The following is a 14,283-nucleotide window of genomic DNA, read 5'->3' on the forward strand; positions in this document are numbered from 1 at the left end:
TAGACAAAACAAAGATGTGCTGAGGCAACTTCATCAAATGCTTCCAAGCCTCCAGGTAAATCTGGGCTGCAGTTTCGATTTGCTCAGCAAAGAGAAATGCCATTTTTGCTTTTGTCGCTGGGGAGTTGGCAGATGGTGCATTGTAATGTTAAAGACAGCATTTTTCCAGGCTCATGTTCTACTATCCCCAAGCCCCTGACCAAAGCAGAGTGGGTCCATGTGTCTTTGCCCACGATGGTGAAATGTTACCGAAGAGGTACTGTGCACCAGGGCACCTCTGCAAATCTTAAACCTTGCATTTGTTCTCCTGCAAGAGGTGCAGGACTGAGTGCTCTCCCAATCAATACAGCCTTTCAGAAAGCCTCTACTCACACCTGTCGGTCTTTAAACTGCAGCAGTGAACGCAAGCAGGAGAAGCCCTGCTAGTGCTGAAGGCTTCTGTCTGGTGTCGCAACAAGCCACCAGTTCCAGCACTCTGACAATGACGGTCAAAAAAAAAAAAAAAAAAAAAAAAAAAAAAAAAACTAACAACAAATAAGTTTTAAATAAATAATATGCAAAATATAAAAAAATCTAGTGCAGGAGAGTTTTCACTTATTCAAGTGGATGAGGGTTCAAATCCTTATTTACATATATATTTTTGGTAACATTAAAAAAAAAGTTAAACTTTTTAACATTAACAAATTAGTAGGGGTGGGAATCAATTCAGTTCAATACTTGGTCACAATTTAAAAAAATCATGGTAGACTTGCCACATCATAATATTCACACCGTTGAATATTATTCGGCATAAAAACACGGTTAGCTCTGAATTGTTGCAAGGTGGTGCTATGAATTTTAGATTTTATTTTATTTTAAAATAAGCCTGAAAAATGTATGTTAAAGGTATAGCGGAGGATCTTTCCTAATTTTAGAAAAGACCCGCCCTCTCCAATTTTTTTAAAAATGCACATGCGCAACACTATTTGCTCCCGAGAGGGAACGCCTACTAGCAGTGATTTTAAATGGATTTCTCCAAATAGCATGACAAACTTTACCTGTCTAGTAGAATCTTCGCGACTGCGGCATCAGTGGGAAGCCCAACCTGTGCTTTTAGCGCACGCCAGCGTGTGAACGGCCTTACGTAAACATATCACCAGAATGATTGACACTTAGGTGGACCAATAGTATAGGCTACCCAAAAGAAAATCCTCCGCTATACCTTTAACAAAATTATTCATTTACTCACTTGAAGGAATTAGTTGGACTAGTCAACTAAAAATGAAGGACACAAAAACAACAAAACACTGAATGCACACTGTTGCTGCTTTGCCTAATTGCAGTAGCAGTATTTACAGTTGGTACTCAACCAGAATAATACTTTTACCACCGCCGCGGGAATTGAGATTGAAATGTGGTAGCAGATCAATTCAAGTGAAACATGTAGTTAAACGAATTCATAATCACAATACTGAAATTAAATGTAATACATTTAATAAATAATGAAAACATTTCAACACAAAACATTGCAATAGAAAAATATTAGGCTACATCAATGAGGCTTTGCAAGAGCATAAAACGTAATTTCCGCAGCGGTCCGACGATAGCTCTGTGGACAACGCAACAGCATGAGCTTCACGGAGTTTCAAGCGATCCGAGATCGAATCTCATTGTAGCCTACATGCTGTTGGCCGATAGCGTTTATGTTTTACCATTCTTGATGCTTAAATAACTGTTTATTAAAGTAAAGCGTTTTGTTTAATTATCAATGGCACATTACAACATAAATGTGCTGCATTCCAGTAGAGCTGCTGCACTGACGACAAAACTGATGAAGGAATATTGTCAGCCGATCGGGTCAGAAAATGAAAATTATGAAGCTAATCTTTAATCTGCTAAATTATTGTTTTGTGAATCATTCACGAAATTGAGATGACTGACATTGATAGTACCCACCATAGCAAAGAAATAAATTTTTAAAAACAGATCCTGGACATTTCAAGGTTTAAATAAAGTGTCGGGGGCAGTTTATTTATTTAAAACAGGGTTGCATCGAGTTAGAGTTTATTAGTAAGAAACACAGAATCTTATTCTTGCAACATTTTAAAAGAAATTTCCAAAGAAATTGCAGATAAATAAACAATTAAAACAGTAGGCTAGTCTACAAAACGAAAATAGTTCAAAGCAACATAAATTAAGATCATGCGTTTTTCTTTGCTTCTCTCTCGCGCTGGATCCCTTTTATTTTAGTTTATTTAGTCTCCCTGCACTGCGCGTGCCGGGTCTCTCTCGAAATTAAACATTTCACATCATACAGCTGATAATACTGTATGTCGCTGTGTGTCATACAAATCACGAAAAAACCTAACAAATGATTTAGCCTTTGTTGCTTCAAAGACACAGAATGCCTGGTTGAATTCACCTTACAATAAAACGAGGTGGATCGCGAATAAAAGAGCTCTGTATCTGCTGCTCACTTGCATTCGTTTAGTTGGCAAGAACGTGTTCCGTCAATAGTTCATGTTTAGATAATGCCAAATTGTTGACAAACACACTGCTCATTTTAAAACTCTACAAAACCAGTTGGAACAAATGGATTGAACACTTCAATTGTGCTCAATTGTGCTCTTTCTTGCAAGAAAACGATATCTATGAAAAGTTTCAGTCTGGATTCAGGCCACATCATAGCACAGAAACTGCACTCGTTAAAATTACAAATGATTTACTTTTAGCTTCTGACCAAGGGTGTACCTCAATACTAGTTTTAATCGATCTTAGTGCTGCGTTCGACACTATAGATCATAAAATACTCTTAGATCGACTTCAAAATTACACTGGTGTTCAGGGACAGGCATTAAGCTGGTTTAGATCGTACCTATCAGACCGTTACCATTTTGTCCATTTAAATGGGGAAAAATCAAAGATAACGTCAGTAAATTATGGATTGCCGCAAGGATCTGTATTAGGCCCTCTGCTATTCTCAATTTATATGTTGCCACTTGGTAATATTATAAGAAAACATGGAATAAGTTTCCACTGTTATGCTGATGACTCAATTATATATTTCATCACAACCTGATGATAACACTAAATTATCTAAAATGACAGAGTGCGTTAAAGATATAAAATATTGGATGACGTGTAATTTTCTTCTATTAAATTCAGATAAAACAGAGGTATTACTGATTGGTCCAAAAAACTGCCCACAAAACCTCTTACAATACAACCTTAATCTAGAAGGATGTCCTGTTACTTTATCCTCTACAGTAAAAGATCTGGGTGTTATACTAGACCGCAACTTGTCTTTTGAAAATCATATTTCAAATGTCACAAGAACAGCCTTTTTCCACCTTAGAAACATTGCTAAGCTACGTAACATGCTCTCTGTTTCTGATGCAGAAAAGTTAGTTCATGCATTCATGACCTCGAGACTAGATTACTGTAATGCTTTATTAGCTGGTTGTCCTGCATCCTCAGTAAACAAGCTACAGTTAGTCCAAAATGCAGCCGCTAGAGTTCTTACTAGGTCAAGAAAATATGATCATATAACACCAATTTTATCATCTCTACATTGGTTACCTATTAAGTTCCGTATCAATTACAAAGTATTGCTACTGACCTATAAAGCCCTAAATGGTTTAGCTCCTGTGTATTTAAGGGATCTTCTATCGCCCTACAATCCATCGCGCTCTTTAAGATCGCTAAATTCGAGGCTTCTGGTCGTACCTAGGATAACTAAGTCCACTAAAGGAGGGAGGGCGTATTCACATCTAGCTCCTAAACTCTGGAATAGCCTTCCTGATATTGTCCGAGGCTCAGACTCGCTCTCCCAGTTTAAAACTAGATTAAAGACGCATCTCTTTAGCCAAGCATTCACATAATGCATCTCATACCTTTTATACTACAGTTAAATCAGATCAAATGCATTCATATTATGAACAGCAGCTACGCTAATTATTTCCCATCTACCTTTTGTTGTTATCTCGGGAACTGTCTGAAAGACAGAACATTTAACACCTCCTGAACCCCCAACCCCCCACAGGCGATCTGAGTTTGAGACCGACTTAAAACAAAGAGAAGTCGCAATTCTCACTTAATTCTAGACATTACCATTAGGCTATTCAAGTGTTGATAATGAAAGAATTTAATTCTTTAGGCTACATATATTTCTGTCATAAAAGTTTTATTACTAAACATTTAATTTCAAATATTGAAGAAATAAAATGCTACCTCGGTTTGGGCCAGCTTTTTCCAAGCAAAACTAAATACAATCTTCAAACGCATGTTCATTTATTGTCATGAACAAAATGTTCAACTCAATGTTAAATTCCACGGGGATCTTTGGATCCTTACAACCAGGGTGCATGCGATTTGTGAATTATTATTATTATTATTTTGTTTATATAAATCTCGAACCACAGTGCTTCGTGGTGCTGCTGCTAAACTAAATAACATTTATAGAATAATGATGAACTTAAATGAAACAATATCGCAACATTTCGACAAATAAATCATCTGAACTGTTTTTACAATTTAATTAAGCATAGACTACATTTAATTATAGCGAGATTTTCACCCTTGTCAGTTCCTCATTGGGAAGCACTCACATGATAGCTAAACATGTCTGAGTAGATCACTTCTCGTTTTCATACGGATTACCTAATCAGATAACATGTATTCAATATTTAAAGGCTTTAGACATAGCCGATGTCTTATCGTGGCTGAGCGGAGGCAAATGGCTTTCGGTTCATTTTTGTGAAGCGCAGTTCCCGGAGACAGAGATGACAGATAAACTTTTGTCGTTAGCCTAATATGAATAAAAGTGTACAGTTTTGAACGATGTAGGCTACTCTACTCTTATCTGTATAACTAAAAAATTACGGAGTAGCCTATTAGGGTCTAAGTTATTTTAGCTGTTAGAGAAAAACAAATCCAAATGAGTGCGCCGCCGCGTCTGCCGAACCCTAATTAAACATTTACATTTACATTTATTCATTTAGCAGACGCTTTTATCCAAAGCGACTTACAAATGAGAAACAATAGAAGCAATTAAACTAGCAGTAGGACAACAGTATGTAAGTGCTATGACCCTTCACAGTACAATCCAACGCAATGATTTTTTTTTTTTTTTTTTTTTTTTTTATAGATAAGAAAGTGTTAGTAGTACTGGATCAAGTGCTCAAGTGCTGCCGAAAAAGATACGTCTTCAGCAGTTTCTTAAAAATGGCTACGGACTCAGCAGCTCTGGCTGGGTTAGGCAGATCATTCCACCAGCAGGGAACAGTCATAGTAAAGGTCCGAGAGAGAGATTTCGTGCCTCTTTGAGATGGCACCACAAGACGCCGCTCGCTTGCAGAGCGCAAGTTTCTGGATGGCACATAAGTCTGTAGTAATGAGTTCAGGTACAGGGGAGCAGTGCCAGTGGTTGTTCTGTAGGCAAACGTCAGTGACTTGAATTTGATGCGAGCGGCAACCGGCAACCAGTACAATTTCGTGAGGAGAGGAGTGACGTGTGCCCTCTTCGGCTCGTTGAAGACCACTCTAGCTGCAGCATTCTTGATCAGTTGCAGAGGTTTGATAGTGCAAGCTGGGAGACCAGCCAGGAGAGCATTACAATAGTCCAGTCTGGATAGAACAAGCGCCTGAACAAGGAGTTGTGTAGCATGCTCTGATAGGAAGGGCCTGATCCTTCTGATGTTGTACAAGGCAAATCTGCATGACCGGGCAGTGCTAGCAATGTGGTCTGTGAAATTCAATTGGTCATCAATTACAACTCCAAGGTTCCTGGCTGATCTTGGAGTTATGACGAGCCTAGCTGAATGGTGAAGTTGTGATTAAGTGCTGGGTTAGCCGGGATTACAAGTAGCTCTGTCTTCGCAAGGTTTAGTTGAAGGTGGTGGACCTTCATCCAGTCAGAAATGTCTGTCAGGCAGGCTGAGATGCGAGCGGCTACCGTCGGATCATCAGGCTGGAATGAGAGGTAGAGTTGTGTGTCATCAGCGTAGCAGTGGTAGTAAAAGCCATGTTTCTGAATCACAGATCCTAGTGATGTCATGTAGATTGAGAAGAGAAGTGGTCCAAGCACTGAGCCCTGAGGCACACCAGTGGCTAGATATAGACACCTCACCCCTCCACGACACCCTAAAGGACCTACCCGAGAGATAAGACTTGAACCACTGGAGTGAAGTTCCCGAGATCCCCTTCACCTTTAGGATTGACAGGAGGATCTGGTGGTTAACTGTGCCAAAGGCTGCAGACAGATCCAGCAGGAAGAGAACTGAGGACTTGGAAGCTGCTCTTGCCAATCTCAGAGCTTCAATTACTGAGAGCAGAGCAGTCTCAGTTGAGTGTCCACTTTTGAAGCCACACTGATTGTTGTCCAAGAGGTTGTTCTGCGTAAGAAAGGAGGACACTTGTTCAAGTGTTTTTGTGACGAATGGAAGGGATACCGGTCTGTAATTCTCTAGATGTGCTGGCTTTAGAGTGGGTTTCTTAAGCAGTGGGGTTCCCCGAGCCTGCTTGAATGCTGTGGGAAATGTACCAGTGTGAAGAGATGTGTTTATGATGTGTGTGAGTGTGGGTAACAGGAAGTAGTAGCTTGAAGTAGGTTAGTTGGAATAGGATCAAGCGGACAGGTAGTAGGGCAATTGGAAAGGAGGAGTTTGGAGACTTTGGAGCTAGCGACAAAGAACCGCGCTAAAATCTACTGAGAAAAGTAAACACTCACAGATTGATGTTCTCTCCTGCTGTCCGACTGCCTCTTCTAACAGACACAATCAGACTGGTAGCTTAAATACATTTTTGGCTTTGGCTTTGGCCACGCCCTGCTCTGAGCCAAGCGAAACTCACGAGTCACGACACAAACAAAGTCCGCGTGGCCTCGCGTTTTACCAGAGTAAACATAGTAAACAAAACAAACTTTCCTAGCTAGCAACAAAGAACTGCGCTAAAATCTACTGAGAAAAGTAAACACTCACAGATTGATGTTCTCTCCTGCTGTTCGATTGCCTCTTCTGGCAAACATGCCAGAATAAAACCCGACTTTAGAACAATGGATAGCGCCACTCGGCGTGGTGTGCCAAAATACTTTATAAACTTCAATATTTCATTCAAAATAATCTCAAAACGCTTTGTGACATTTTGAAAGCCGTGCATGCATTAAGGTCACTGGAACCATGAACGTAACTGAAACTGGTTCTGATATTATTGTTTGTTGTTTAAATGTGCCTGTTGCATATCTTTTTTTAGATATTTTATATGGTCTATTGGTGAAGTAATTTATAGCATTGTAATCAATGCTATAAATTACTTCACCAATAGACCATATAAAATGGAGGACGAGGGAGGGGGGATTAAAATAATTCAGCAGATGTTTAGACCAGAAGAAAATCCCCATCCCCCCTGGCAAATTGCACCTTGCTTAAAACCATGTTTTTACAAACTCTTGATATAGGCTACATAGGGAGCTGCTGTGTGACAAAGTGTACAGCAAACAAGCTAAGAAACACAGAAATACGTTTTTATAAGCTGTCGACCCCAAAAAACGAGTGTTTAAGGACTTAAAAGTGAATCAGGCAGTTGAGACAGAGCGTAATGTGTCATTACTCTGAGAACTAACGTACGCCCGCTGGAGGAGAACGTAATCGGCAACACAGGATAGCTTATCTTACAGAAATATAATATATAAAACTGACATTTGGATATTTGACTCACCAGTGACCAAATGTTTATCTTACTGCACACGTAACTGTATTTTTAGTGCATACTGAGTGTCAGGATCCCACTATTTAACCATTCGTTCCAGCCTGTATACACTTTTAAGTCCTTAAACGCTCGTTTTTTGGGGTCGACAGCTTATAAAAACGTATTTCTGTGTTTCTTAGCTTGTTTGCTGTACACTTTGTCACACAGCAGCTTTTAGGCATTTTTCTGTCTTTAGTTAGAAGCAAGAAATGACAAGGAGGCAGCCACTCGCAATGCAAAGTCAATGGAGACGGTTGGATTGTTTTCACCCCCGGTGGGCGTGGTCTTCAGATTATGACGCGTTACGCTCTGTCTCTATTGCTGCTGTTTTGCACAATGTCCCTTTGCGCCACCTGGCGGTCATTTCGCAAATGACTTTGAAATGCGACTGGATTATTTTTTTAATAAAAAATAAATTCTGGCGCGGCGGTAATAGGCATTCTGGTTGACTACCTACTGTAGTGAGTCTCGGATGCAGGATATTTTCTATCACAAGCTGGAATTGTTGTTCGTTACCAAAGGAACTCTAAATTGAAGAGAAAAAAAATCCATTCAACGGATTTGTTCAAAACCGTTCAGGAACAAAAAGCCCATGATTGTGGTGCAGTGGTTCTTTGGCTTTGTTTGAAACAAAAAAGTAACTGTCTAAAACATATTGTCTAAAACTGTATTTAATTGGTGCATCAAAAACAGTATAAAATTGAAGCCCCTGGAGCCATTCGACATATTGATCAGATATAAACAGATCCGGTGAAGCAACAGACGGGGTCGATGCCTTTTGGAAAAGTATCTCTGTGGGAGAGCAATCTGAGCCTCATCATCCCAGCTGTGGCTAGAAACCAGTCCGACCAGCTCAGAGCTCACGTTTAACAGCGGAGGAGAGTAGCAGCAGACTGAAAGCTCATCGTCCGCCGACTGCTGTACCATCAGGTCAAACCTCCCGGATACACAGTTATAATTCAACAAAAAATCTCTCATCAGGACAAAATGAGTCTCCAGACTTTCACACATTTGAAATTCAGTTTCTGACCTCTGTCTTTAAACCATAAAGAAAATCAAGGTTTTTTTATTTGCATATCCATGTTTTATTCAAACATGACCGGTTAGGCTCAGGCCATTTATTATGAATCTTCTCCTTCATAAACATGAATCTGGTGGTAATCCCACATGCTATGTCAAACAGCACACCATAAATAATGTAATTAAATTCAATAAACACACCTGCTTCTGTAAGCCAGTGGCTTAGCTCTAACAGCTGGTGAGTTAACGGCCAAAAGCTCGAGAGCTCTATTCTCTAGAAAATATAACGCACTGATTAGTTCTCCACACATACATCCTGCTCACATCCTGAGACACTAAACGGCCCAGGCATAATATGCAAAACGGCTGTCCATTTGCATAAGGTGATTTTTCCAACGGTAAGAAGGGTGCAGTCAAGAGCAAACAATCACCGCCCACACGTGTTGACTGATTCCAGCTTTAACTACTGCAAATATGAGGTGAAAACTTGAGCAGAAAACATGGTCACTTCCTGAATATCACACCACTGCACTACTCATTCACCACTTCAACACAGAATAGGAGGACAGAAAGAAATGACCATTGGCATTGGTTTGAACACGGTGAAAGGATCTCCAGCATGAGCTTGTGCATTTACCCCGATTATGCTCAGGTCTTTCAGGTAGTCCATCCTGGGCTGGGCCTGCGGCACACATCCCGCTAAAACCACCTTCTTATTCTGCTCCTGAGCTTTCCTGAAATAAAACACAAACAAAACATTAGAATCAACATTAGTTTGGCATAGTGGCAAAAATGACTGATGAATATTTAAACATATTCTGAAATTAAAGTGACATGACGTGAAGGCCAAGTATGGTAACCTATACTAAAAAAATGTTCTTTGCATTTTAACCCGACCAAGTTAGTGCATACACATTAGGAGCAGTGACAGCGCAAACCATGGACACACACCCAGAGATGTGGGCAGCTATTTTTGCTGCGGTGCCCAGGGAGCGATTGTGGGTTAGGTGCCTTGCTCAAGGGCACCATTATTTCTTGCCGGTATTGAGAATCGAACCTGCAACCTTCGGGTTATAAGTCTGACTAACCATTACACTGAAAAAAATAATCCATTGGATTTACTCAATTGAATAGTGGACATTGGTTGCACACAATTCAATTGTGTTCAATCGACACAAACTAGTGTTCTAGTCAACACAATGCTATCACGTTTTACTTAAGAACATAAAACCATTTAGTAAAACATACTAAATATAATTGGATAAATCTAACAGGTGACAGTCTCCCTTTTTTCAGTGTAGGCAATGACTGCCCCAGTCAATCAATCAGTCATTGATATACTGTATATCTGGACAAATTCCACAGGCATTTGACAAACAAAGATGGAACGACTCAGTAGGGGTCAATATCAAAAGCAGTCAGTTAGTAGCAGTCAGTAACACTTTAAGCATCCGTTTATTATTTACATATGGGTCTGGGGGGGGAGGGGGGGGGAGGGGCTTCACATACAAAAACTTATTCAAGTTCAGTCAGAGCCCAAAACAATTACCGTATTTTCCGGACTATAAGTCACACTTTATGTTCATAGTTTGGCTGGTCGTGCGACTTATATATAAAAATTAATTCATACTGACTGAGATGAACCAAGAGAAAACATTACCGTCTACAGCCGCGAGAGGGCGCTCTAGTTAGCAGAGTTGTCCAGAAGCGACACAGGGGAAGAATTCAATGGATTTAGTGATGTGGAATGAGATCGCGGGAGCTTGGTAAACTTGCACTCGCTGGCTTATGTTAATTTAGCCTATTCAGCCTCCCAGGTATATGTTCTTTAAGCTATTGTGTAGCTGAATAACTGTTAATGTGTTACGTTAACATACCTATTCAGCCTGTTGTTCTGTGTGCTATTGTGTAGTTGAATAACTTGCCTTTCCAGATTAAATTTCTGTTCTTGGTCTTGGATTTTGTGAAATATATTTCTAAATAAATGTGACAAAGTCCAGTGTGACTTATACATGTATTTTTCCTCTTCATGGCGCATTTTTTGACTGATGCGACTTGTACAAAAATACAGTATACTTTTTGGTTGTATTGTACTTCGAGACATTTCAAACGACCCGATTATATGAGCTGTATGATGTTTCTGGCATATTACAGTATAGTACGAAAAAAGTATTTAATAAATTACGAAAACTTTTTTATCAGCAAATAACTCAGCACTATTTAGGAATGTCAAATTGACTACATGCATTGTAAAGTTCAGACTCTAAGCTTTCAAATGAGTGCTCATTTTACCGCCGGCGAAAACTAAATGAAAATTTAAATTCACTCTCTGACAGGTGGCGCTTATGGAAAAGAAGCGTTTCTTTGTGTACCGCTGTAAAAAAGCAGTTGCGCTTATAAACACCACTTTATAACAGAGGTAAGAGGAAAAGAAAATGCCATCGAAACTATTCTGAGGACAGTCAGTTTCCTTCAGAGATCCATAAATATAAATCCCCACACCACATCAATATTTATATATTTTGCTGTGCCTGGTAATTTCTATGCTGCACGTTTGCACTCTCCTCTTGGCGTCTGTCTTCAGCTTGTCCCATCTCTGGCCTGTGTTAACGTCCTGTTAACAGACTTTGCAATCGTTTCTCCAAATGCCATTTGTGTGAAAATATTACAATGAAGTTTGTGTGCAAGTCTGGAATAGAGATCATCCTAAATTAAACGAAAAACCTTCCAGTAGCAGATCTTGTGTTTCCAGCAGTTTCCGATTTATGGCCGGTCGACCGGTGCATCTCTACATCAATTATTTGTACTCACAAATGCTCCCAAATATATTGAGGTTGCACAGATTTGATTTTGGGAGCATATGCGATATTTAGAGCCTTGATAATCTGTTTTTTGTACTTATTTTTCGGTTATTTTCGGGAGCTACCGGGACAGTGAAAAAGATCTACTAGTCGATCGCGACCAGCGGGTCAGCATTATGGGCTAGAGAAAACCCATAATAGACTGTCAGGATGTCGCGCCAAATTAATTACCGCTTGTAGTGTATTTTAAGCAGAGTAAAGGCTCATATTACTAATGTGCCCTTTAAATAACAAAAAAATACTGCGCTATTGACTTTAGACCAGGTTTTTGTTGGTCAATGTTGCAGTCTATTTCAGTTGCCTCAAAATAGCAATGTTTTTTGCCATTTAACCCTCTGGGGTCGGCACTCACGCCGGCGTGATCTGCTCGCTTTTTTTCTTATCAGTGCAAAAGAGATTCAAAATACTCTGTTGGTTTTGATCTTACATTTAAGTGTTTTACATCATTCGATCCAGTTAAGTTTCTATTTTTTTTATGTATACTCAGAATAAAAACAAAGTGTTGTGTCTTCCGCCAAATAAAGAAAAATAAACATGATGCGAGTTCTGCCTTCTCTCTGTCAGGAAAGTCCATTCTGAAACGCGTCCGAAAATGAACTGTAACTCACCGAATACTTGTCACTCAGGAACAAGAGATTTGTCTTTATGAAGCTAGAATTCTCTTTTCAATTAAGTAATTTATATTAAAAAAATATATATTCTTAGTTTATGTAATCCGTTTGAAACCAAGGAGAGGCACGGTTTTTCATTCTCCCTTCATTATTTTTAATGAGCTGAGGCAACCACGCCCCCCGGCGCTATTCACATGCTAATAGTTGAGGTGATCTATATACGCCTCGCACACGCCCTCCGATCAATGCCATGAAAACACGCAGTTTCTCGTCAGAATCACGGATAGTTCATCGCGTTTTGAGGATGGCACGCTTCTCTGGTAAAGTCGTCCTCCAGATGATTATGGACAGCGAGGAAGAATTCACCTTTTCCTCAGAGAAAGATCGCATCAGACGGAGAACGGCTGCATTTTCAAGAGCGAATTGATCCAGCCGAAGATACAAGTTCGAGTAAGTTGTTTAGTGTTATATAATTCTTTTTCTGATTATATGGAACTCATATGAATTTTCAGACTATATTTTGTGATTACTCTCTAAACATATTTGTATTATATTTCACTCCGTTTTGATTAGCTTATGACACTGATTATCATGCTAAAAATACTGACTTTTGCGTAATGTAGCTTATTTGCGAATATCTGCTTAGGTGTAAATATGATTTCGTGCAAATATATTTCAGCCTCCGGTAAAATGTGATACTGTCTAAATACTAGACATTATATTTTTATATATAAATGTTCGGTTTTGGTTATAGCCTATGACACTTATCTTGCTAAAATATTGCCACAGATGATTGTGAATACAGGTGTAAATGTTTGAAATGCTGTAAGTGCGTGCGGTCTATGTGGCCATCAACAGCTCGCAGTGACGCGATCAATGGCCCATAAATAGATATTTCTCCGTCCTATGGCCCATTAACAGATATATAGGCCATTAATTGCCCATCTTTGGATAATGCATGCTAACAGTTGTTTTTAATTTTTTAGGAATGTGTCTGCATCACGCTCTCCTTCTCCAGCACCGCAGAGGGACAGGTGTCGTTCAGTTCTCAATCGAGAATGATAGTAAGTGCACAGTAATATTTTACTGATGAAATGTAATTGTGTTTACATCGTCATAATATACAAGTGGGGCCTACCTATTCTTGTGTGAAATTACAAAAACTGTTGTCTTTTTTTTAATCCATGGCCATTAGTGATTGATAATGATAATAATACAGTTTCTTTGATTGTGTTATCAACAGATGTGACAATGAACATGTCCAAGCACCGGTCCCGAAGAGAGCCACAGCAAACAAGCAACAGGTCCAAGTCCACCCTGTCATGGAAAACTGAGCTTGATGTTGACATGGTTCCACAGACTGTGCAATTCCTGCCCGCATGGGAAACTGGACCGCAAGTGAGCTCTGTTGACTCACATTCGCCCATTAGTCTGTTTGTAACAGTATACACTACCTTTCTTTCTTTTTTTGAAAGGATGTGTTAAGTTATATTGTTTGGAAAGATTTCTATTTTGAATAAATGCTTTTCTTTTTAATCAGTGAATCCAGAAAAAAGTATCACAGGTTATAAAAAAAATATTAAGCAGCACCTGATTATTAAATCATGATATTAGAATGATTTCTGAAGGATCATGTGACACTGAAGACTGGAGTAAGGATACTGAAAATTCAGCTTTGATCAAATAAATAAATTATATTTTAGTATATTAAAATAGAAAATCATTATTTTAAATTGTAATAATATTTCACAATACTACTGTTGTTTCTGTATTTTTATAAAATAAATGCAGCCTTCCAAAAATATTAAAAATGGTAATGTGTCCAAACGTTTGACTGGTATATGTTTATATATGTACGGTAGCACTGTGGTCTTGTGAGGCACAACATTTAGTTCCTCCACATAGAGGAATTACAATAAAAACAGATTTAAAAACAAAACCTTTGAATCTCTTCTCATTCTCAGATTCTCCTCTCTGCCTCACATCACCGTGATGGGGGCATTAGCCATTGATGGGGGAGTGTCTATTGTCTCCCCTCATTCATATTCATGGCCATCAACACTCCTACG

At 39.2% G+C, this 14,283-nt stretch overlaps 1 protein-coding gene across 2 annotated transcripts in view; it reads right to left on the reverse strand.

Moving 5' to 3' along the window:
- Nucleotides 1–14,283, reverse strand: part of cdkal1 (CDK5 regulatory subunit associated protein 1-like 1) — a 410,090-nt gene that overhangs the window by 284,708 nt on the left and 111,099 nt on the right. For both annotated transcript variants that reach the window (XM_079627099.1, XM_079627100.1), the window contains one exon: nucleotides 9,380–9,476. In XM_079627099.1, coding sequence (XP_079483225.1) covers nucleotides 9,380–9,476 — 97 coding nt within the window. The remainder of the gene's footprint in view (nucleotides 1–9,379; nucleotides 9,477–14,283) is intronic.

The sequence above is a fragment of the Phoxinus phoxinus genome (assembly GCF_949152265.1).
Source record: "Phoxinus phoxinus genome assembly, chromosome: 10".
Lineage (NCBI taxonomy): Eukaryota > Metazoa > Chordata > Actinopteri > Cypriniformes > Leuciscidae > Phoxinus > Phoxinus phoxinus.